Here is a 24,860-nt window from a genome sequence, read left to right on the forward strand (position 1 = left end):
TCAACAATTCCAGAGGTTTTATTTCCTTAAATTGTTGTTACACAATTTAACGCAAAGAGAGGGAGAGCACACAAAACTTCTATTAAAGTAGACCGAGGGTCCAGAGCCGTGCTGCGGAGAACAGGATGGGCTGGCAGCACGCACACCGCACCCCAGGAAGCAGGCAGCGGGATGGGCAGCTGCCAGAGACCCCTCCCATGGCGCCAGCCTCCCGGTGGCCCTGGATTCCGGCCGACCATAAAGCAATAAATACGAACACATTCTGCGCAGTAGGGAGAAACTTAAGTCACGGGTGATGAGACAGACACGACTCCCAGGGCTGCTCCTCTTCTTCTACGTCCAAGCACAGTGGCGAGATTTCAAGTATCGCAAGAGAGAAACACGAGAGGGTCTCCGCCCGGGTCTGTGTGGAGACCTCGAAGCCCTTGCCATGGGTGCCTGGGCTGGCACGGCTCCCTCTGCATTTGAGGGACACTCTGGGAGGAGCTGGGCAGACCAGGAAAGGCCCCCCTGAGCCTGGAAGGTGGACCACCCCCTGCAGCAGCCAGGACCTGGCTGGGTGGGGGAGGGGGGTTGACATCAAAACCTACTGTGAAAACTGGACGGGGGAGCTTTGCACAAACACGGTGCTGCTCACCTGCCCACTGTCTTCGGGCAGGGAGCGGCTCGGGGTGGGGGCAGGGAGCGGGAGGGCTCCCCGCCCCGCCCAGGTCTCAGCATCGACGCTGAGGCCACCCCTGTCCTGCCCCCCACCATTTCAAAATAAACGTCCTCAACTTGTTTTGAGTTTTCTTCTTTAAAAAACAAAAAAGCTGAAGAAAATAAGACACGTTTTAGGAGTAAAGTGAGAAAGACTGTAACGTCTGTGCTGGGTTTTAGGAAGCTCGGTGCTTCATACTGTCCGTCCCTAAAAGAACATTTAAATAAGACGGCTGTGTCTCCCGGGGGGTCCGGGCTGGCAGGCACAGCGCACGCGCTCATGGGGCTACTTCTGTATGTGTGTGGATATGGATATGTACACGCGCCTTGTAGTGCAACAGCTGGGACCGGGGCCAGTCCATCTGCATAAAGTGCTGGGTGACTCACAAAGCTAGGGGTGGTCTGGGGAAGGGTCAGGTGGGAGCCAGGAGGACACACCTTTTCCTGGGTGGATCCACTGGGCAGGCCTGGCGGCTTTGGCTTGAGTGGGCATCATGGTCTCCAGGCCTTGGCTTGTCCTCAGCGTGATGACCCTGGGGTCTAGGTGGGGTCAGGAGCTGCCTGTGCATCCCCACCTGCCATGGAGGCAGCCGGGAGAGAAATTCTGATGACTGGCTGGGCTGGGAGTTCTGCCTGTGAGCAAGGCCAGGGGACTGGCCTGGGTGGAGGTTCTGTGCAGGGCCCTCCAGTGCCCTGAAGTCCACGGCTGCAGAGTCCAGGTGATGAAGATGCAGCTCGAGGCCTAGCTCTGGACGCTGAATGGGAAGCCACAGTCCTTTTCCTGGCTCCAGCAAGCAGTGTCAAGGCCACAGGCTTGTCCCTTGAAGCCCAGCCAGCACACTGCCCCCTCCCCCGCAGGATCAGCAGAGATGGTTCAGCCCCACGGGCATAGTGGGCCAGGCCTCCGGGTGGTCAGGCACAGATGCCACTCAGCAGGGCCGAGAGCCTTCGCTCGATGCACAGCTTGCCTGCAGTGAGGGAGGGCACCACTGTGAGTGGGGGGCCTGGCTGCCCCCTTCCCCACCCCACTCTGCCCCTCAGCCCAGTCACTGACACTTGGCGATGTTCTCCACGTCCGCCTGGTCTGTGAGGATCTGCTGCAGCCCCTCCATGAGCAGCAGGGCCTTGTGGTAGCGCTGGACACAGTCCTCCCGACGATGGAACATCTCATCCAGGGCGGCCGACTGTACCTGCCGGGCAAGGGTGGAGGCTGGGCCCCGGCCACCCCCATCACTGGGGATGGGGGACCCAGGGCTGACCGACCCTACGTGGAGGGCGCAAGTGATGGGGGCAGTGTGGTGTGGGGGCCCCTGTGTAGGTGAGGGTCTAAACGGATGCTCATGGGCCTCAGGCAGGCAGGGGTTTACAGATCAGATTAGCTCCACCCCGGGTGGGTCAGCATCCCCGACCCGGCTAACAGAGTGTTCCTAAGTCACTTGATAAAGGGGTCACCTATAGGAGAGGGGGAGCTTGGTGATAAGGAGGCAGGCTTTTCTTCTACTTTTGTTCAGATTGTGGTTTTTTCCTTAATTTTTTTTTTTAGGGCTGAACCTGCAGATACCATATGCAAGTTCCCAGGCTAGTGGCTGAATCAGCTACTGCCAGCCTACACCATAGCCACAGCACCAAGACGTGTCTGTGACCTACACCACAGCTCAGGGCAATGCCAGATCTTTAACCCACTGAGCTAGACCAAGGATCAAGCCCATATCTTCATTGATACTGGTCAGGTTCCTTACCACTGAGCCACAATGGGAACTCCCCAAGATTGTGTTTTTTCGGTCATGCCTGTGGCATGCGGAAGTTCCTGGGCCAGCGATGGAACCTGCACCACAGCAGTGACGATGCCAGGTAGATCCTTAACCTGCCAAACCACCAGGGAACTCTGCAGACTGTACCTTTTTACCACACAGGTGAATTTTCTTGAAAAAAGACATTGCCTCCAAAGTAGATCTTTTTGGGCACAATGACCCCAAAGCAACAGACACAGAGCACTGAGCAGAGACCCCCAAACTCCCTACTGTGTTTAAGCTGTGTGTTCTGAGCTAAGCTGCCTGCATCGGTTTCTTCTGGAGGCCAATTCGCCTGCTGAGAGGCTTGAAAACCAGGTCTTTTGTTTACACGTAAGGAAACTGAGTTTCAGGGAGGAATGTGGCCAGGGGCGCCGCCTGTGCTGTGGAGCCCACACAGTGAGAATGAAACCCAGGGGAAGCTCCTGGCTCCCTGCTGGGGCCTAGAAGGGCCGGTGTGTCACCTGTGGCTAAGGGGACAGCGTGGTGCAGTTCTCCACCTGGGAGTGATCCCCTGAAATGTGGCACAGCTGAGGCCATCGACCACTCCTGCCTGCTCCTTGGCCACTCTCCCCACCAGCCCTGTGGTCCCGCCCATGATACCGTCTGCACTGCATGGCTGAAGATGAGCTTCTCTGCCGTGACGCTCTGGATGCGGTCCAGGAGTCGCTGCTTGTCCAGGAAGAAGCGCTGCAGCCGCAGGCTCAGGCCTTGGCAGGACACCACGCTGGTCTTATAGAGCTCGTTCAGCTTCCGAACCACTGTGGGGGATAGGAGGCCCCATCAGCTCAGCATGGCCCACGAGGGGGACCAGTGCAACCAGTGGGCAAGGGCCCCTCACAATGTCCGCAGGGCCCATCTCCCATCTCTTACGTGTTCTGCTCCAGCAACACACACTGCACCTTCTCGTCCCCTGGACACATGGGGCCCTGCCTCAGGGCTTTTGCACCTGACCCTCCCAGGATGCCCTGGCTGCTCCTCCACCAGGTAACCTCCTCAGAAAGGCCTCCCCAGCACCCCTTCCTCGGTGTCTACCCCCAACACTCCAGGCATGAGCTGAGCCCAGCACTCACCGTGCTTCACGGTGGAGGACAGGCAGAGCTTGCCAGCCCGGATCTGGTCAATGGCGGTCTGCAGGCCCGAGGAGAGGAGCTCAGCCACCTTTAGGTAGAGCACCAGCTGCTCTGCGAAGCTGGGGGGCAGCAAGTAGGCATCAGGCGCCTTGGGGACCCCACACCCCAGGCTGCCTCCCCACCAGGCCCACTGGTGCACCCACCCCCACTCGCGGCTCAGCAGGCTGATCTGGTCGGCCACCACGCTCTCCTGCAGCTGGTACTCAGGCCCCCCAGCTGCCTCACTGGCACTGCCCTTCAGGGCCGCAATCTCCAGGACGTGCTGGACGAAGACGAGTGTGAAGCGCAGGCTGTGCAGGATCTCCGTGTGCTCTTGCTGTGGGAACAGGGCAGCAGGGGGCCAGTGCTGAAGGGGACAGACCTCAACACTCCTGGGACCAACCCCTGCCCGCAGGCACGTGTGCTCCAGCCTCATGCCCGCCCCCAGCACAGCCCTCACCTCCATGAGAGTCTCCTCGGGAAGATCAGGGGCCTCGAAGGTCACGGCCCCCTCCAGGTTGGCAGTGACAGGGTCAGCGAAGCTGCAGCAGTGGCCAGGGGCTGGGACCTCGAGAGTGGCCTCACTGTAGGCCCCAGGCGCCAGGTGGCGGGCAGAGGAGGAGCCAGCTGAGCTGAGGGAGCTGGAGGAGCCCACTGTGGGGAGAGGGCCAGTGGGCAGAGGCCCCCTGCCACACCCCTCCCCCGCCCTGGCTCAGGGCATGCTCCCACTATGAATCCTCCACAACTGTGACCCTAAACCCGGTACCCACGTCCTCTGGGGAAGAGACCCCACAGCAGAAGCCTCACCCCTGCTGGGTCCCGCCTGCTGTAGCTGAGACCCTCAAGTCTAGAGGCTGGGACTGCAGGCACCCATCTGCATGACCTGTGCTTACCCCAAGGCAGCCCCAAGCCCAGGATTCCTGACCCCACAAGGACGACCTCCCAGAGCACCTCGGTGTGAAGGGCAGAGTTGTCCCTACTCAATAGCAATGGCCCTCAGGCCTCCTGATAAGACTCAGGCCAGGAGTCCCTGCAGCCCTGAGGGGCTTCCTGACGGTCCTCACCTGAGAACATGGTGGTGCGGGGGCCCTGGGGTGGCGTGGTCCCGCTGGGGGGCGAGCCCACGGTGAACACCACGGGGGAAGGGCTGCTGGCCCCCGCAGCACGGGCTCCTGGGTGCAGGTTCCCTCCGAAGCCAGCAGAGGGTGCTGGGAGAGCAAGAAGATGGGCTCAGAGGTCTTCCTGGCATGGTCCCCCACTTCCCAGAGCACCCCTCTGCCCCCGCAGGTACCCCCTGCACACCGATCTCCATGGGCTTTTCCTGCAGGCTGTCCGTGCTGCCTGAGTCAGGGGCCTGCGTCCCAAATGCAGCCTTAAGGAGTAGATCAGTGAGCCGGCCAGTGCTGAGGGACCTGAAGGGTGAGGAGCCATGAAGAGGTGGTGCCCTGGGGTCCGGGGGCCTGGGCACCAGGCCACCCATAGTCCAGCACTGTCCCACAGGCAGGGCTTGGGGACCTCACAGCCTGGTCAGCACTCTGAGGCCAGCTTGCCATAACCTGACCTGCCCTGCTGCCCACTTGGTCCCTCCACCTACCCCGAGGATAGGTAGTGTCACCACTGAAGAGGCACAAACAAGCTCAGAAGGGGTCTCAGAGGGAATGAGGTACAGGTGAAGCCAGACAGGCTGGGTCTCTCTCCCACAGGCAATGTCCATTCACCTGCCAAAGGGGCCCTTGGTGTCCTCAGTGGGCCGTAGGCCAGGGCCCACTGGCTGCCCCTGGAAGGGCCCCGCCTCGGAGAGGTCGGGCAGCGTCCGGTTCCGAGGCGGCGTCATGACCACTCCCTGCCGGGCCAGGAAGGTCAGCAAGTTCTGGGAGCTGGGGGTCTTGGTGAAGTCGAATGCAGGCATAGCCTAGGAGGGGCAGGGGGCTGTTGAGTCACGACGGCATTAACAAGCCAACGGGGTCTGCGGCGCTGGCCAGCATCTGCAGGGCCCCACGCCACAAAGCCCCTATCTTCCAAGACCCAGGTCTCTGCAGCTAAGGTGTGATGAGACCTGTGTGTGGCTGACTCCACCCTGTGCTGGAGGAAGGTAACATGCACGGGCACACATGTGTACAGCAGAGGGCACACGCGAGTGCACCTACATCCTCCCAGAAACACCATAAGGCAGCTGCAGGTTCTGGCCCCATTTCACAGACAGGAGAACTGAGGCAGGGGATGAACTAAATAATCTGCCCACGATGGCAGCCTGGGCTCTTGTGAGTGTGGGCGCTGGACCAGGGTCGGGACACTTCCTAAGGGCCAAAGAGCACAATGGGTTTGGGGGCCAGTTTTCATCATGGGGACATATAAATGGGAGACGCATGGAGCCAGCCACCAACCACTGCAGAATACCCCGGCTCTGGGGGGCCCACCTCTGGGCCCCTCCTGTCCACAGTGCAGGGGGGGAGGTCCACAGTGCAGAGCCAACCCCTCTGATCTTTTCACAGCAACGGCCACTCTCCCAACCCACCCCTTGGGGTCCGGAGTCCCGTTACCTTGGTAGGGGAGCCCAGAATAGGAGGCAGGGGGTTCCGTTGCAGGAAGTCAGGCAGCTTGGGTGAACCACGCAAGGGCCGGCAGGACTGTAGCCCATGGGAGGGCTGCGGGGGGCTGGCCTGCGGGTGGCCAAATGCCACTCCCAGCGGGTCCGTGGGGGGCTTGGGCAGCTTGGGACGGACGACATGTAGGTCGGAGAGGTTGGGGGCGCTGTGCAGGCGGCAGCCCAGTCCAGCAGTGTGGGGAGAGTGTTCTGGCGCAGAGGAGCCTGGGGTGGGACAGGATAGGCCTAGTCACAGCTGTCTGTGGCCCAGGCCACAACACCAACCAGGACAGTGCACGGAGGCCACCAAATCTGCTAATGATCCCCTTCACCCTCCCAGCCACCTGTGTGGCACTGCACCTATGCTCCACTGCACACCTGAGAGACAGGCACAGAGAGCAGGGATGGCGATGGGGTTTGAACCCCAGAGTTGACCTCCTTAACCTGAAGCCTTCAGCTTTGTTTCCTTGTTTGTTTGTTTTTTTCCTTTAGGGCCACACGCGGCATATGGAAGTTCCCAGGCTAGAGATGGAATTGGAGCTGTAGCTGCTGGTCTACACCACAGCCACAGCAATGCGGGATCTGAGGCACATCTGCAAGCTACACCACGGCTCCCAGAAATGCCAGATCCTTCATCCACTGAGTGAGGCTAGGGGTCAAACCCACGTCCTCGTGGATACCAGCTGGATTCTTAACCTACTGAGCCACAACAGAACTCCAGGCTTCAGCTTGTAAAAATAGTCTCATGGAACCTCCCCCCCACCCTCTCTCTTTCTTTTTTTTTTTTTTTTGTCTTTTTGCCTTTTCTAGGGCCGCTCCCGCGGCATATGGAGCTTCCCAGGCTAGGGATCTAATTGGAGCTGTAGCCGCCGGCCTACACCACAGCCACAGCAATGCGGGATCTGAGCCGCGTCAGCGACCTACACCACAGCTCACGGCAATGCCGGATCCTTAACCCACTGAGCAAGGCCAGGGAACGAACCCGCAACCTCATGGTTCCTAGTCGGATTCGTTAACCACTGCACCACGATGGGAACTCCTCCCCGCTCCCTCTCTTTGCTTCCTAGGAGATGACGATTGTGACAGGTCAGCCCAGCTCCTCCACGCTGCCCCCCGACCCCAAGCTCCACCCTCACACCCATCGGGCTAGGACTGTACTTACCTGGTCGAGGGGACCTGCCACCCCGCATCTCAGCTGCTTGTGGGGAGGGCGCCCCACTCCAGCCTGGCCGCTCAGGGATGGTTCCGACTTGGGAGAAAAGAGGAATCACCAAGGTCAAGGTGGGATGGAGACGACGTGCGTGTGCCCCCACCCCCCACTCACACAGGGAGACGCCCAGTCTCTGCAATGTGCAGCTCACCTTGGGGAGATGGTGTGTAAGGCCGGCCTCCACCCAGGGAGAGCTTCCTGGCCAAGGCAGCTCCATGCTCGGCATGAGATGGGGGCGATGGGCTGGCCCGTGCAAAGCCCAGCGGGCTGGTGCTGCCCGACCTGCGGATGGCAGAGGACCTGGGCACACAAGAAGGCACAAGGTATGAGCCCTCAGCCATGCCCATGAGCACGCCACATGTTGGGCCCCCCTCCATTCAAATAATGGGCTTCCCCAGAAGTGAAAACCAGGCGGGAGTGCCCAGGGCACCCTCAGGCCTGAGGTCGAAATCCCTTGCCTGGGCAACCGCCAACCCCCAGTGGCTTCTGTGAATTACCAAAAAAAAAAAAAGGCCCCTCTCCTGTCTGTTGAAATTTATAAAAATCAATGCCGGTTTCGTAAACACAAGACACTTTACTGACACTCAGAAAACACTCAACACATCTAGAATCTCAGTATGTCCACAAAGTAAGTGGCAGTGCTAACAGTTACACAGTGAGGAGCCTACACAACTGTGCATGTGAAATGGCCTTGTACCTCTCCCAGTGGGCTGCAGTGGGGTTCTCATTACTCTCTTCCAAGACACACCTGGCCACTGGGGAGCCCCTTGCACTCACCGTGCGGTCTGGTACTGGGTGGGTGACTGAAGGTTCTGCTCAATGCGCTGGTAGTTCTGCACCTGAGTGGGGACTGGGATGGGGACAGAGGCACCACACCTGCTGCTGGAGAATGCACCGGCCCGGCTGTGGGGTAGAGAGGTTGGGGTCACTGCAGATGGGGCGCTTGACCCAGACATCCTGGGGCAGAGGCCACTCTAGGCCACCTGCTTCCGTGCTTCTGCACATAACTGGTTCTGTTTCTATTTGGGTACCAGAGGCTGCCTGTCCACAACCCACTCCATCCACTCTCTGCACCCAGGTGGCTTCTGGTTGAGACCAGAAGTAGGAAGTGGGATAGAGGATAGCGAGGCCAGGCCAGCTCTGGAAGTCAAGGGTGGTGATGACCCTGGTTTCGGGTGGTTCCCATAGCCACCCCTGGCCTCTACCCCCAACCCTGGTCTGCATCCCTTCCTTCTCTGCTGGAGCACCCAGGAGGAGCTTGGCATCCTGCTGGGCTTGAAGGCGGGCAGAGCCTCTTCCAGCACGTGACTCAGGAATGGGGAGCTGCGACACGCGAGGGAAGCCCCAGCTACGGCCCTGGGGCGGAGTACAATGCTCCCCAGCCCAGCCAGGGGCCCTGCTTACCCTGAGGGGCTGAGGGAGCTGCTGCAGGGCGGGGAAGGAGATGGGGTCCGGCCACGGCTCTCTGGGCCAGCTGAGGCCGCCAGTGAGCTCCTGGTGGAGACAGAGCAGGCAGGGCCTCACATTCGAGCGAACCGTGCACACAGAGCCCCGGGGCCCTCCCTGGGATCCGTCCTGTTCCTTCCTGTCAAACCTGGGCAGGGGCTGTCAAAGGACAGCCTGCAGGCATTTCCCTCCCCCCAAGACAAGGAGGGCTTGGGGCAGGGGCTCACCCGCTGCACATCAGGCTGTCCGGTGGGGGCTTGGCACAAGCTGCATCAGCTACCAGGTCACCTGTGGAAGGGAGATAGGTGAGGCCAGGCCCAGGTGTCCTCTCTCATCAGGACGAGCTTCCATACAGCCCTCCCAGGCCACCTTCTATGCCTGACTCCCCAGTGGCCCCACACAGACAGAAGTGGGGACTCTTGGCTTTGTGACACAAAGGTACCTCTTCAAGGGCAGGCTGGGGGTCACACTGGGCCCAGTGCTCTCATGTCTCAACCCGTCACTTGGACTGTCAACCCCCTCTGCCTGCCTGGACCTCTGAGACCCGCCCTGCCTGTCAGCCTTCAGCCAACTCCAGGCCAGGTGTCCCCAGCTCCAGTCCACTCCTACAGGACCTTTTGGGTCTCCACCTTCCTGCCGTTCTCCTTGTGCAGCCCGAGACTGGGTATAGGGCCCCTCCCTAACCAGGGTCAAATGGTGTGGCCCACTAGACACCAGCACCTGCTCCCACCCAGCCCTATGCGAGGTGTGTCAGGGCTGGCAGGGCCAGTGAGAGAAGTGCCAGCATCCAGGGTCACCAGGAGATCTGAGGACCCCAGGACAGGGCTTTGGGAGGGGCCAGGCCTGCCCCAGAGGCTAGAGCACCTCCCCACCAACACACACCCTCAGCAAATACAGAGTGGGCACAGCTCCCCATACGGAGCAGGGCTCTCAGAAAGAGCCCACGCTGGCTTTCACTCGGGTACTAGACAGTATTGGGAGGTGAGAAAAGCAGGGTCTGTTCATGGCCCTCTGCCCACCCACAGCCCACAGCGGGGCTGAGCTCTGACTCTATGGCTAAGCCATGGTGTGGAAGCTTCCAGAAGCCCATCCTCAAGGCACATGTGGGACCCACGGCGCTCCCCTTGACCACCCCTCCGAGTGAATCCCTGACCTGGAAACTGGGCTGGGACCATGACAAAGTCGTCGGTGTCACAGGATGAGTCCTTGCTGCTGCCGCCTGAGTCCCGGGAGCCCTGCAGGAAGCCGGCGGCGTCGGCTGGGGAGGTCAGGGTCTTCTGGAGCTGCTGCTGCATCTCTCCCAGGGACTGGGGGTTAGTGCGGAGGTCACTGAGACTGGGGCTCAGGCCCTGGGTGAGGGCAGACCCCTGGGAAGAGGGCTCTGCACTTTATTCTCCCCACAGGCCATTCCTCTCCTCTGATTTCTTTCTTTTTCCTTTTAGGCTGCACCCGCATCGTGTGGAAGTTCCTGGGCCAGGGATCAAACCTGCACCACAGCAGCCACCCGAGCCGCAGCAGTGACAACACCAGATCCTTAACCCGCTGAGCTGTAAGGTCAGTCCATCCTCTGTGATTTCTGAAGCCACACCCAGGCCGAGCCTGAACCCCGAAGGGACAGTCACCTCACCCCGCCACCCAGAGTGAGGAAACACTTGGCTCCCACAGAGCTCCAGGGAGACCCCATTTCAGGTCACCCTCCCCCCATCTCGCCATCTGTCCTGTGAAGGCCTGAACAGTGTGGTGTGCTGGGGACATGTGCAAAGGAGATCTTCCTGTTGGCTGGCCCTGCCTTCTGCTCAGCAGAAGGGGCACCTGGAAGGTCTGCCTTCAGGCATGAGCGAGAGCCCCAGCTGGGCCGCGCAGGACAGACAGAGGGAGGGACAAGCCCCAATCCCCCCAATCCCTGTGCACAACCTTCGCAGACCTCACACCACCCGTGCCGTCACATGGGCTGTGGGTGGGGTCCCGGGACACAAGATCCCTGAACATGAGGGCTCTGTTCGAGTCCACCTGCATACCAGCCAGCACACACCAAGGCTTGGAGCTGCCATGATCCTGAATGGGGACAGGGGGGCCCTGACGGGGGTTCTTCACTCCTTTATTTTATTTTTTTAGGGCTGCACCCACAGTATATGGTAGTTCCCAGGCTAGGGGTCGAATTGGAGCTACAGCTGCAGGCCTACACCACAGCCACAGCAATGCCGGATCTGAGCCATGTTTGTGACCTACACCACAGATCACGGCAATATGCAGGATCCTTAACCCACTGAGCAAGGCCAGGGATCGAACCGGAATCCTCGTAGATACTAGTAGGGTTCTTAACCCTCTGAGTCCCAACGGGAACTCCAGTCTTTGCCCGCTTCTAACCCCTCCACAATTCACGAGCAGAACATGTCTATCTGGGGTGATCTGACCAGACGGCACAGCAGAGACAAAGGTGGCTGCTAAGGCAGCAGAGTCTCGACAGCATTGCTGCAGGGCTCCACCCATCCCAAAGCCCAGGGAAGAGAAGCCCGCAGCATGGACCCTTCATAGAACTCACCGGTGGCGAGGCCAGGTGTGAGGTGGAGCTGCTGCTGGAACTGCTGCCGGACCCCGAGCTTGGGTACGAGGGCACAGGCACAGGTGGCGCTGGCGGAGGAGGCAGGTCAGGATAGGACACCCTCACTCTGGCTCTGCACGCTTCCACCCCGTCAGCATCAGCCTCAGCCTCCGCAGAGGACAGTGCTGGCTTGGGCCCCATGGACAGAGGAACCCAGGGCCTGGAAGGGAACCTGAGGGAGGCCCCTGCCCCCTCCTCTCCAAACCTGCTGCCCCAAGTGGGCTGAGCTCCAGCCCACCCAATGGCCTTGGGTGACTACTGGCTGGAGGAAGGCTAAGGAGCTGGTACCCTCCCACCGCCCAGGATGGTGCTATCAGCCCAAGGGGAGTCCTTGGGACCCTCAGGGACTCACACTTCTTCACAGCGGCACTGGCATCAAGGAAGGGGTGATGGAAAAACTCATCTGCAGGAATAAGAGGGCCTAGGGTTCAGGAGGGCTCCTGGGGTGAAGGCCAAGACACCCACTGTCCCCTGGGCTGAGCTCTGGCCCCTGTCCCGGCTGCCTCACACCAGGTGAGGAGGGCAACAAAGCGCCAGCTGGTGGCTCTTGAACATACTTGGTCCCTGCAGGGTGATCCAGGCCTGGCCCCACCCACCTGTGCTGCCAGGCAAGGAGCTGTGGGCACTGGGGAAACCCACCCACTGTGGCCTCAGGGGCCCATGGGAGCTGGATATGTAGGACATGGGAGGCAGGGGTGCCAGCCAGAAGGGTCCTGCCCCCCTGCCACCCATGCCTGCTGGGAGGGGTGGGGGCGAGCCAGCCAGTGCTCACCAAAGTCCATGCGGTCTTTGTGGTTGCGCTGAAGCAGGGCCAGGAGCAGCTGTCTCAGCGGGGCCGAGGTCTCCCGGGGGATGCTGGGGGCACAGAGCACAATGCTCACCAGGCAGCCTCGGGTGGGGGGCGGGGGAGGGGGGTTGCAGCCAGAGGGAGGGGCACTCACGTGGGGACGAGCGTCTTGTTCTTCTCGTAGAAGAGGCGGAGGTCCTGGGGGCTGCTGGCCTGCAACGTGGGCAAGGGGAGAGGTGAGCATCCCACAGCACTCAGCCACTGCTTGTTCAGAGCCTCTGCCCCTTTGCCCCATGACCAGCCCGTATGGCCAAACACTGAGTGCCTTCATGCATTTCCAAGGAAGGGGCTCCCCCAGCCCCCGATCCAGGCCATGAAACCATCAGGACCGCTGAGTCCAGGAGCCAGGTAGCCAGGATTCCCGCCCCCCTTCCACATGACTGGTGTCACTGGTCATTTGCTCCTTGAAATCAAAGAATAGCCCATGTATCCCACTTCCAACAGGGGCCCCAGAATAAGCTTTCCCCCAAATGGGCCTCCCACCCTGAGGGGGACACCTGGCTGGCCCTCACTGAGCGCTGCTGTGCCAGGCGCTGTTCCCGGAACCAGGGCACAGCCAGGAGACAGCCCGCTGCCTTCCCAAGGCTGACGTGACCTGCCAGGTGAGGCAGCCCTCTGCATGCCCATGCGGGAAAATGGCAGCCTCGGTGGGGTGGCAGGAGCAGAAGGTCTAAGGCCCAGCCTAAGCCACGAGGCAGTCAGAAGGCTCTGGGGCAAGCTGCAGACAGCAGAGAGCTGCTGGGTCAGGCCCTGAGGGTGGGCTCAGAACCCAGGATCCTCTGGGGTCCACCACAGAGCGGAGGGTACCACTGCCTTCCAAGGGTGAGGTGCGCCCCAGAGCCTGGGATCCTGATGCCAACTCAGTGAGTCACGTCAGCCCTGGAATGCGTGGAAGGAGGCCACGAAACTTGGTTCAGACAGACATGTGGACACATGGGTGTGCCCTGGGGACAGTGGAGGCTCCGGCCTTGTCTCGGAGCAGGGCAGGGCCCTGAGGTGACCACGTGGAGTGAGCTAGGTGGCAGCGGCCCTCACCTGGAAGGGCGCCTTCCCCGTCAGGCACTGGTAGACGATGGTGCCGATGCTCCACAGATCCGCCTTCCCATCGTAGTGCTGAGACATGATGACCTCCGGGGCCTGCGGGATGAAGGGTCAGCGTAGGAGGAGGGGCACTGAATACGCACCCGCCAGAGCCTGCTCCCGCCAGGTACCCGCCGCACAGGTCAGATGCCAGCCAGCTGTCACCCAAATGGCACGGATGTGGAGGGAACCATTATGGCCATGCCAGCTGCCACCCAAACATGAGGCCACAGGACGGGGCTCAGCTCTGGACATGGGAGGGGACCACACTACTGACGCCCCCTTCTAGGGGCAGCTGGGGTGGAAGTGGCGCACCTACCATGTACATGGGGGAGCCGCAGAGTGTGGCTGCCATCATGTTGCTCTGCAGGTAGCGGGCGAAGCCGAAGTCAGCTACAGGCAAGGAAGGAGGTGTAAGGAGGGCGGCCGGGGCCTCCACCCCCAACCTCCCACCCTGGCCAGCCCTGCCTCACCAATCTTGACCCGGATGTTGTTGGGGTTGGCACGGCGCCCACCGGGGTTGGACAGTAGGATGTTCTGGGGCTTCAGGTCCCGGTGGATGATGCCTTTGCTGTGCAGGAGCCGCATGGCGCCTGCAATCTGCTGTAGGAAGAGCCGGATGGTGTCCTCGCTCAGCGTCCGCATGGCTGTGGGGAGATGGGGCTCAGCTCACCAGCCCCCCGGAGCAAGGGGCTGCGAGCACAGGGACAGGGATGGCACAGATCCTCCCTCCTGGAGGGGCTCCTGTCCATGAAGCCCCTATGCCATCCCTCCCAGCACGGGCACATGCTCCCGTCTGCCCCGAGCCCATCAGCTGCCGGCTGTCTGGAACCTTCTTCCCTACACACCACAAAGCTTGACCTGTTCCTGTGTACCAATCCCCACCCCCCAACCCTAGCTCTGTGCCCTGAGCCCCTGTCCCAGCCCTCACTGAGCGAGGAGCTGAACCAATGTATCTCAGCGCTGTCCCCAACCTACACCCGGGCCCCACAGAGGCCCGAATGTGTGGGCCCAAGGTGCTCAGGACAGGCCTACGTCTTGCAGAGCAGCCAACCAGCTGCCTCAGGGACCCTGAGGGGCACTTCATCCCAGCAGACCGCAGGTGCCCTGCTTAAGAGTGACTCTTCCAGACCACATCTGCCCTGTGAGGACAACCCTGGTGGCTCTGACACAGCATGTGTCCCCAGTAGAGCTCCACACCCTCTTCCATGTTCCCCAGCAGGCGCCAGGGGGACCTGCCATTGTGATCAGGCCCGGGAAAGCTCGTTGACGCCAGGCCACCTCTCAGGCTGGGTCAGGGTGAGACGGGGCATGCAGCCCATCTGGCCACAGGGGGTCCACTCACTGTGCAGGTAGTCGGCCAGATCCCCGCCGTTACAGTACTGCAAGAGAGCAGCCATGGGCCCAGGTCAGTGGCCAGGGCAGACCCTCAAGCCCTCCCCACCTCCCCACCCTGGACGCCTCCTCCCTGGGCACTTGGATGCCCTACCACCACCCTGGGACAGGTGTCCCCTGCAGCCCATGCTTGAAGAGGTCAATGGGCATGCTCATCACCCCTCCAGCACCTGCTGTGGCTGCCAGGGCTCCTGGTGAGGTGGTCCTATGCCCACAGACACGAGGACTACTTCTAAGCCCCAGATGACAAAGGGACCCAAGAAGCAAGAGGGCTCAGCCCCCCTGTCCTCACAGCTTGCCTCCAGGGACTCACCTCCATGACCAGATAGACGGAATTGGCCATTTCCTGCAGGACACATAAGAAGCAGTGAGAGACGGAAGAGAGTGAGCCCTGTCCTCCACTTGGGCAGCTCTCTGGGAAGCCTGACTTAGCCCCGCTGACAGAGGCAGCTGGCACTCACAGATGCCAACATACCATCTGGGCTCCAGGCAGGAGAGGCCAGTGGCATGGACACTGGTTGGCCTGGTGGCCTGGGGCCTGCCATGCCAGGAGAAGAGGACATCTGAGAGCCAAGTGGGCTCTGGTGTGACTTTTTTTTTTGTATTTTTAGGACTGTACCTGCGGCATATGGAGGTTCCCAGGCTAGGGGTCAAATCAGAGCTGCCAGCCTACACCACAGACACAGCAATGCCAGATCTGAGTCATATCTGAGAACTACACCACAGCTCACAGCAACGCTGGATCCTTAACCCACTGAGCAAGGCCGGGGATCGAACAGAGAAAACGCACCAAGTTCTTATTCCCCACCAGCGCTCTGCTCACAGTTGCAAGGGGAGTGAGTCTGAAGCATGGAGGGTGGAGCCCCAAGGGAGGCCAGGCTGGGGGGAGGGAGGGAGGGGGTGCAGGAGAGACATCTCTTGGTGGCCCTGAGGGGGGGTCAAGGCTCAGGCAGAGACTTGACCCCCCGAACCAGCATCCAGCCTCAGCTCCCAGGGATGACATCCCCCGCTCCCCGGCAGGACAAAGGACCCCTGCTCAGTCCCCCTGCCCCAGGAGGCTGGGCCTAGGCTCAGACTCACACCAGCAGGTGAGGAGAAAGGACACGAAGCCACAGGGTGACACCCTGTTTTTAAATGTCAATCTCTGAGGAGTTCCTGCTGGGGTGCAACAGGATCGGTGGCATCTAGAAGCACTGGGATGCAGGTTCAATCCCTGGCCCAGCACAGTGGCTTAAGGATCCTGTATTGCCATAGCTACGGCTAGTAACTGATCCCAGACCTGGAAACTCCATATGCACCGGGGGGCAGCCAAAAAAAATAAAAAAGGAAATAAAATGCCAGCTCCCAAATGAGAAACCCCCCACACTTCCAGAACTCCACCAACAGAAGGGTTGTGCATGGAGGGCTGGTATGTTTCAGTGAGCAGGGGTGAGAGGTGGCCACTAAACCTCTTGGGGCTGGCTGGGCCTCAGACCAGTTCCCGCACGTCCTGCCCAGCAGTCCCAAGCCCGTCCCTGGGGGCGGGCCCAGGTAGGGAGGCAGAAGCCTTCCTCCCAGAACGGGAGGAGGTGGGCTCCGTCCACGAAAGCAGCCTTGGCCCCGCCCTCACAGCCTCAGCCCCACCCCCGGCCCCGCCCCTCCAGGCCAGCTGCTGGAGAGAGATAACCTCGGGCAGGTAGTGAGTCCCCAGTTACAGGGACCTGCTGGGTGGGCCCAGGCCAGAGGGGCAGGGCATGGAAGGAGACAGAGGGGGAGAAGAAGGAGGTCACGGTGGAGGGGGGCACAGGGAGGATCTGACCACAGAGTGGAGTGAGTCTTGGGCAGAGGACCCAGCCGAGGGCAGAGGGAGGTGCCAGAGATAAGGACCCAGAAATAACCCAGGAGATGGAAACACCCACTGCCTGTGATACCCAGGCCACCTGCTCCCTCACCTGTTGCCACCTGGACAACGGCCACTCTGGTGACATGCTGGTGCTGAGTATGCTCCAGAATTCACATACCTCCTGGGCACTGTCAGCACCTGGAGTGGCCCAGAGGCCCAGCCCCTTGCCGAGGCCACACAGCCAGCGGGGCAGGGTGGGGACTCGGGCCCAGGTGCCTCTAGCTCTCACCTGTCTTCCAGAAGGTTGGCACCCTGCTCCCCAGGAAAGCCCCAAACTTGCCCCCAGGACAGGTAGGGACAAAGTGACAAAAACAGGCAAGGCAGAAATAAAATGGATGCAGCACCCATCCCCACTGAGTGTCCCCAGGACTGGCAGAAACGCTGACCCCCACGCCAGGGCTGTGTGGGGACCAGCAGCCTGCCAGCTGGGAGGTGCAGCCCACTGCACTGCCTACTTTTCTACTCCCAAATCCAGGCAGACCCCTGGACCCCACAACCACCTCCCCCAGAAAGGAGGTCCCAGTGGCATCAGTGACAACACACAGCCCTTCATGCCAGGAATCCACAGGACCCTTGCACCCACCATACCCACTCCAGCCAAGGGGAGCTTCCAAAGGCGACACCAGATGCTTCCTGCCCCCCAGGGCCCATCCCAGGGGTCCTAACTGCCCCTTCCCCTTGCTCAGTACTCCAAAGCACTCCCCACTCCCTGACACCCCAGCCTTCCCCTCTTCCAGACCTCCCGGAAGCCTTGCTGGGGCCTCACAGGCCTGAGTGAGCAGGAGACCAGAGGCTCTTGGCCATGTGAGACTGTGGGGGTCCAGGCTTCTCTCCTCCCTCTGATCTTTGTCCCACCTCCCCAGTATATCACTCAGCACAGATGGAGGCTGTCTTCCCCCACCCCACCCCACCCCACCCCTGAGCCTGGGCTCAGCCTCATCCCCTGCAGGCCCTCTTGGGCTTGGGTCTGGGGCCCAGGGGTAGGAGCACTGCAGGGCTGGGCTGAGGGGGAGTGGCACCCACCTCTGTAGAGCCCCAGACTTGGGAGAGTGCAGAGAGCTTCAGAAGGCCTCTCTCCCTGCCTGTGGCATCTACTTGTTAGGGGGTTACTAACCCCCCCACCCCTGGCAGGAACCTCAGCCCTGTGAGGTCAGGAAACACACAGGGCTGTGAAGTCGAGGCCAGCTGGAGTGTCCCCCACCTCCCTCCAAGGCCAACATCAGCCAGGTCCCTGAAGCCCCAGCCATGGGGCACTTTTCCAGGAAGGCTGCATGCCCCATCCCTCCCTAAAGAAGCCAGCTCTCCGGCCCCTCTGGGAGAAGAAAGTGGTCTGGAGGTCCCTGTGAAACAGCTTGTCTACACCTGCCCAGCCTGCTGCCCACCCAGAACCTGGAAAGGTTCTGCCTCAGCCTGCTTCATGAGCTGTATTTGGTTTTCATAAGCTCCCTTGGGGAGTGGAGACCAAGTGGGTTCCAGATGGCAAGCCATGTCCTTAGGGGTCAGTCTAGACACCGGAAAAGCCCAGGACTTTCCTGGGGCTGCAGTGAGCGCCTGAGCCCAGATAGGGTTCACCCGCTGGAGGAGGCAGATGAGAGCTAGCAGCCATGTTCTCGTCCTTAGGCACCTGCTTTAGATAGATAGATAGATGGATAGACAGACAGACATCCAGTGGCATAGGGAAGTTCCCAGGCTAGGGGGTTGAATCAGAACTGCAGCAGCTGGCCTACACCACAACCATAGCAATGCGGGATCAGAATTGCATCTGCAACCTGCACAGCAGCTCCTAGAAACGCTGGATCCTTAACCCACTGATCAAGGCCCAGGGACAGAACCCTCATCCTCATGGATACTAGTCGAGTTTGTTACCGCGGAGCCACATTGGGAACTCCCACCCATTATATTATTAATGCCTAAACACCAACACGGCCGTGGCGCAGGCGCCCCGGGCCCCACATCCTTCAGTGAGCCACCCTCACTGCCCAGTCACCCCCAGCACAACCTGAGGACTGGGCAGGTCCCATGGAGGTCACAGCCTGTTTTCGGGGAGCAAACGGGCCCAGAGAGGTCCTACAATTCTGTCCATCACACGGCTGGCAAGGGAGGGGCAAGGGTGGGCCCTGAGTCCTGACCACTCCACTGTGCAGCCCCCAAGGAAGGGGTGGTAAACCCCGGATCTGTCCCTGAGGTGGAGAGGGCTGGCCCGGGTGTCAGGGCCAGGTGTCCCGGGCAGCCTGGCACGGGCGTCCAGGCACGTAGGAGGCTGCCCCGCCACAGGGTGCTAAGGTGCTTTGCTTAATAGGATCCCAGCTCCCCAGCTGGGCCAAGCCCACTCTGTCTGGTGATCCTGGGCTGGGCCTGGTGGGCAGGTGGGCGGGCAGGCCCTGACCTAGTTAACTCCTTAGTGGCAAAAGCCACTGTCAGCAGAACACAGCCACCCACAGCAGAGCTGCTCCCTGCCCCCAGGCCGGGTCCTTCTGGACAGCTTCCAGACAGGAAGGGATGCCTGGCCCCACCCTGAGCAGGAAGGCCCACCCTCCTTCCTCAGGGAGCCTCCTGCAGCTGCCCATTGTGGGCCTGCGGCACCCTGGGGACAGGCAGGCGTGGCCTCACCAGCCCGCTTCTTCCCACCTTCCCTGACTGGGAAAAAGCAGGGGACTTTTCAGAACAGAAAACACAGATTCCACACCTTCTTCCCCGGGACCCTCCAAGTCTGCCTGGGTCACTATGCCCCATCACTAAGAGCCAGGGGTCTGCAAAAAGCAAGGCCCGGGGTTGGCACTATCCTGAAAGACCCCACCATGAGACAGAACGCTCCCCTTGGCTGAGGTGGCTGCCAACCGAAAGGCACAAGGAACTGGCTCTGTCTGCTGGGCTGGGGTGAGTGAGTCACTCCAGTTGTGGGAACCAGCTGGACAGTGTGCTGGCCTTGGGTATGCTGGGCAGGGTTAGTCCTGGCTGCACAGTCCTATACCCTATGTCCCATAATGGCCACTTTCTCCAGAAAGAGTGCATCTGGACCCCACACAGAACGCTTGCGTAAGACCAAGAGGCTACCCCTCTGGTCCTAAAGGAAAGGCCACCTCCCCAAAGATCTGGGGGCCTCCGGGCAATCCAAGGGGCCCTCCTCCCAGGCACCCACATGGGCCTGACAAGTCACTATTCCATATGGTCACAAAACAAAAGCCCCCCCTTGGAGTTCCCCTCGTGGCTCAGCTATAACGAATCCAATTAGTATCCATGAAGACAGGGGTTTGATCCCTGGCCTCACTCAGTGGGTTAATGATCCAGCATTGCTGTGAAGTGTGGTGCAGGTCACAGATGTGGCTCTGATCCCGCAGTGCTGTTGCTATGGTGCAGGCCTGCAGCTGTAGTTCTGATTCAACCCCTAGCTTGGGAACTTTCATATGCTGTGGGTATAAGAAAAAAAAAAAAAAGTCCCCCAGCAGACAAGACACAACCTGAGGGGAAATATTCGGTGCCTGTCATGAAAGGGCTTTCCTTAACATATAAAGAGTTGCTACAAATCAGAGTTCCTATCATGGCTCAGAGGTTAACAAATCTGCCTAGTATCCATGAGAATGCAAGTTTGATCCCTGGCCATGCTCTGTGGGTTAAGGATCCAGCATTGCCATGAGCTGTGTGTGGTATAGGTCACAGAGGTGGCTTGGGTCCCACGTTGCTGTGGCTATGGCGTAGGCCGGCAGCTGTAGCTCCGATTAGACCCTTAGCCTGGGAACCTTCATATGCCTCTGATGCGGCCCTAAAATGACAAAAAAAAAAAAAAAAAGAGTTCAGACAAATCAATAATATCTTCTTAGGCAGCAGGCACAGAACTAAGCACTTAACATATATCGTCTCAAGTTGTCATCACAACCACCCTACAACATAGCTGTACTGTTATAATCTCCCATTTTCTGGATAACACTGAGGTACCAGGAGGCCAACGGACTTGCCCAAGGTCACACAGATAAGTAAATGGGAGTGCTGGGCTCAGAGGAAGGAAGTACGGCATCTTTAACCCATGCCATTAACCACAGTGCCATGCAGCCCTGGTAATGCGACCCACAGGAAGACATCCTGGGGCAGGAGGCATCCCTAATGTTCACATGCATATCGAGAGATGCTGAGCCTCACTCATAAGGGAAAAGCAAAACCATAAGAGGTGCCATTTTCTACCTCTCACATGGGCCAAGATGAAGTCTGATAACTGACCTCCTGGCAAGGATGTGGGGAGACAGGCAGCCCTGCTGTGTCCACGGTCCACTCTCTATGGACCACAACCTGCCAACTGTTCCCAACTAAAATACGCATCCTCTTACTTCTAGGAATCCACCCTGCAGACATGCACACAGCAGAGGTGAGTCAAGGAGAGTCACCACCACACTGCTGACATGTCAGAATCCCAGAATAACCTTGCTAATGTCCCATCAGCGGGGGACTGGTGAGGTCAATTGTGGAATATGGGGCAACGGAACACCACGCAGCTGCCAATAACACCCACGGCCACAATCAGAACAACACTAATGCTCACAGTGTTTACCAGGACCAGTTTCAACCAAACAACCCCAGAGTCTCTCTATTTTACTGAGAAAGAGATGGAGGCACAGAGAGGTTAAGACACTCGTCCAAGGACGCGCAGCCAGTTTAAGTGGCAGAGCCAGGATTGGAACCAGGTCATCTAGTTTCAGAGTCTGGGTGCTGAACCTTGCAGAAATAATTTTCTCACAAAATTTAAGATTGAGGTAGTTAATATGGGGGTGACCCAGACGTTCTCCAAGACACATACTGAAGTAAAAAATGCCACAGGAGGACAGTGGGTGGTGTGGCGGCAAAGGGGTAGCTGAGGATGTGTCTCTGTCCCCACCCACAGAGAGCCTTTGGAGGAGATGGGGCTCCACTGGGTCAGGGATGGTAGAGTTACCTTTTTCCATGTCCCTTTTGTACTGTTTATCTTTTTGTTGTTGTTGTTTTTTAGGGCCACCCCTGTGGCATTTGGAAGTTCCCAGCCTAGGGGTCGAATTGGAGCTGTAGCCACTGCCCTACGCCACAGCCACAGCAACTTGGGATCCAAGCTGCATCTGCAACCTATACAACAGCTCACTGCAATGCTAGATCCCTGGCCCATTGGGCAAGGCCAGGGATGGAACCCACATCCTCATGGATACTAGTCAGATATATTTCCTCTGCCACAAGGGAAACTCCCTGTTTCTCTTTTCTTTTTTTTTTTTTTTTTTCTTTTTAGGGCTGCACCCACAGAACATGGAGGTTCCCAGGATAGGGGTCCAATGTGAGCTACGGCTGCCAGCCTACACCACAGCCACAGCAACGCAGGATCCTTAACCCACTGAGCAAGGCCAGGGATTGAACCCAAACCTCATGGTTCCAACTCAAATTCATTTCCGCTGCGCCACGACGGGAACCCCTCTTTCTTTTTCTAAAGCCAAATGATTATCGGGTTTTAAAAGCCACTTTTTCCCTGGGTCCCACATGTGTCTCAGACAGGCATCTAAGAACTCAAGGAGCCACCCTTGAGCCCGAGGGCAAAGAACTTATAGCGCTGGGCTGGGCTGGGGAGGCCTGGAGGGTAGAGGCTGGCTGGCCTCTAAAGCACTTCCTCTGCACAAGGGAAGCCACAGCGCCTAAGCCGTGGAGGAAGTGGCGCTGCCCACAGCCAGGTGTGTGGCCCAAGGAGGACAGCAGAGGCTGGGGGGAGGGAGACAGGGCTGGGAAGGGTGGGAGAGGAGGAGGAAAAGAAGGGGGAAGGGACTTGGCCCCAGAACACAGCTTCCAGGCTTCCAGGTATGCGCCATCCCGCTGACCTAGGCCCTCCCCCCTCATCTCATCTGTGTCAGGCCACAACCCCCAAGGCCACAGCCCAGCTCTGAAGGGAGAGGGAGGGGACAGCAGCGGAGGAGGAGGCTACCAAAACACAGACAGCCAGGCCAGGAACTTCCCCTCAGCCAGGGGCTGGTCCCGTGGCCTCAGTAAACAGGTTTCAAAACCATTAGTCAGCACTTTGGCCCTCAGATCTGCTGCCTCAGGTTCCTTGTCCCCAAATTGGGTATCCAGGGTCCCAGACCCTGGCCAGGGCTGGGCCTTGCCGGCAGGTCCAGAGGCCTAAGGGCACTGAGGGAAGCCAGCTGCGGCCTCTTGGGCCAGCTAGACCTGAGGTGGCCTCATCAGCCTCAGCCTGCCGCCTGGCTGGGTGGCTGGCCCCAACTGCCAGCAAGAAGGAATCTCCCTTGGCCCCTCCCCTCCCCCAGTCTGACGCAGGGAGACACTGGCCAATGCCAGGCCGCTGGAGTAATGTCAACAAACAATCGGCTGGCCCAGACAGGTGGTCCAAGCCGACAGGACTGCCCTGGGCCTGTACTGGGGACAGGACAGGATTCGCGGTCGGGTCGGGGCCATTGGGTCAGCTACCCACCCCCCTCCCCCTGGAGGGTCTTGCTGTAGCCAGACCTCCTTCAGCGGGCATTGCTGGTCCCTGTGGTAGTCAGACAGCCGGGAAGGTGGCAGCCCTCCTAACATGACCAGAGGAAGTCTGGGCCCCAGAATTGGGCCAAGGATGGGGTCTCCAAGGTCCATGAGGCCTCTGAGCAGGACAGGCCAGACAGGCATCCACACATGGGGGCGCCCAGCTCCCTCCCCCAACATGAGATGCTGGCCTAGAACAGTCCACTACTAACCAACTGGGGTCTACAGCACCTGGCTGGCCTAGGGGACCCAAGACACTGGGGTCAGCCTAGGAGGGAAACACACCCCTTCCCCACTGAGACCACGGCTCCAAGCCTTACCTGGAAGTCATACAAAGCCACGATGTTTTCATGTTTCAGTTCCTAGGACAGAAACCCAAGTTTCCTGTGAGCAAGGTGGATGTCCCCCCAACCCCCAAGCCCCAACCTCCCCTCCTGCTTCCAGAGCCAGCTCACCTTGAGGATCTTGATTTCCTTCCCCAGCAGAGTCTGAGACTTGGCGAGGTTCTTCTTGTTAATGCACTTGACAGCGACCTCCAGGTCATGTTTCTGAAAACCAAGCAGGGGTATCCCTGAGGGGCTAGGAACCCGGAGACCCCTTGAAGGCCTTGCCCAAGCCAGGTAAGCACCTGGCAGGTCCCTCGAGATGACGGGAGTCAGGAGTGTGTGTGAGGGGGATGTGGGTGGAGGTGAGGGTATCTGGCTGCGGGGATAAGGGGCCTCCAGGATGTGGGATTGGGATGAGGGAGTCTCTGGGGCGTGGGGTGGGGATGAGCTGGTGCCTGGCCATGTAGATGTGGGGTCCCTAGTGGGATACGGGGGGAGGCCCCTGGAGCGTGGAGTACGGAGAGGGGACGCCGGGGTGGGGGATCGCTCTCGCCCGGGTTCTGTCCGGGCCCGCCAGTCCCTCACCTCGCGGTGGCGCCCCTTGAAGACCACGGCGAAGGCGCCGTGCCCAATCAAGTCCTTGCGCGAGAACTCGAACTTGCCCACGACCTCCAGGCCGCCGCGGCCGGGCTCCATGGCGCGGGCCGGGCCGGGCCAGGCAGGCCGGGGCTCAGGCGACGGCACGGACCGAGGGCAGTGGGCAGGGGGCGCGCCCCATCGGGCAGTCTGGGATGCCGACGCGATCCGACTCCAACCCGGTCTTGACCCGGCCTCCGACCCTAGCTTGGGATCCGGCTCGGGCTCCAGCAGGGAAACAAAAGAGCCGCGGCCGCCGGGCCCCGGAGCCAGAGACGCTGGCGCAAGCGCACAGCTAGGCAGGCGGGGCGGGGCCTGAGGGCGGGCCTGGTCGGGGCGAGGCGGGGCCTGGCCTGCGGCCGCGCTGAGTGGGCGGTGGCACTTGCGGGGGGCAGGACTCTGGGGCGGGGCCTACTGGGGCGGGGCCAGGTATTGGGGCGGGGCCAGTAGCAGGCCAGTCCCCTTGGGAACAGAGCTGGGAGCTGCAAGCCCGGGCATGGGCCTAGGGTCGCACTCCGGCTGGTTATTCTGCCGCAGCCTTGCGCTGTGTCCCTTTCTGCCCATTCCGGGAGAGCACATTTGCCGTAGTCGCCGTTAATACCTGGGACGTGGCCTGTGTACCCCAGGGCTGGAGCTTGAACAGCATAAATTCTTAGAGAACGACTGCGTTGCTGGTTATGCATTTAAAATTGCGTTGGATAGGTACAAATTGTCCGCCAAATTAGGGCACCAAAACTAGGTCTAAAGTTAGGCAAATCTTGGTGCATCTTTCTA

The 24,860-nt window shown here is 60.0% G+C and overlaps 1 protein-coding gene across 2 annotated transcripts; it reads right to left on the reverse strand.

The window, feature by feature from the left end:
• Positions 1-24,403, reverse strand: ULK1 (unc-51 like autophagy activating kinase 1). 2 transcript variants are annotated; one of them, XM_021072523.2, is made up of 28 exons: positions 24,036-24,403; positions 23,580-23,672; positions 23,445-23,486; positions 15,079-15,111; positions 14,716-14,752; positions 13,844-14,017; positions 13,690-13,763; positions 13,326-13,427; positions 12,385-12,443; positions 12,216-12,298; positions 11,796-11,846; positions 11,384-11,472; positions 9,995-10,148; positions 9,069-9,129; positions 8,800-8,889; positions 8,173-8,298; positions 7,547-7,695; positions 7,348-7,434; positions 6,142-6,410; positions 5,320-5,513; positions 4,904-5,013; positions 4,666-4,809; positions 4,062-4,255; positions 3,766-3,938; positions 3,563-3,681; positions 3,093-3,250; positions 1,754-1,889; positions 1-1,667 (listed from the first exon to the last, which is right to left on the reverse strand). In XM_021072523.2, exons 1-28 carry the CDS (start codon positions 24,144-24,146, stop codon positions 1,612-1,614), a joined length of 3,168 nt encoding a protein of 1,055 aa, XP_020928182.1. In that variant the 5' UTR covers positions 24,147-24,403; the 3' UTR covers positions 1-1,611. The 2 variants fall into 2 exon arrangements, with proteins under 2 accessions (XP_020928182.1, XP_020928184.1); XM_021072525.2 differs by lacking the exon at positions 8,800-8,889.
• Between the last annotated feature and the right edge of the window lie 457 nt (positions 24,404-24,860).

Source organism: Sus scrofa, chromosome 14 (genome assembly GCF_054392235.1).
Source record: "Sus scrofa isolate SSC_HxYL_T2T_F1_AM1 chromosome 14, Sscrofa_HxYL_maternal_Yorkshire_Landrace_v2.0, whole genome shotgun sequence".
NCBI lineage: Eukaryota > Metazoa > Chordata > Mammalia > Artiodactyla > Suidae > Sus > Sus scrofa.

What these genes read in the sequence shown, in the direction of transcription:
- ULK1 (XM_021072523.2), bottom strand. Translation starts at nt 24,146, where the DNA reads ATGGAGCCCGGCCGCGGCGGCCTGGAGGTCGTGGGCAAGTTCGAGTTC. An exon ending in CAACATCCGGGTCAAGATTG is followed by an intron (nt 13,764 to 13,843) that starts GTGAGGCAGGGC and finishes CCTTGCCTGTAG; the next exon opens with CTGACTTCGGCTTCGCCCGC. An exon ending in TTCTGGGCTCCCCTACCAAG is followed by an intron (nt 5,514 to 6,141) that starts GTAACGGGACTC and finishes TGCCCCTCCTAG; the next exon opens with GCTATGCCTGCATTCGACTT.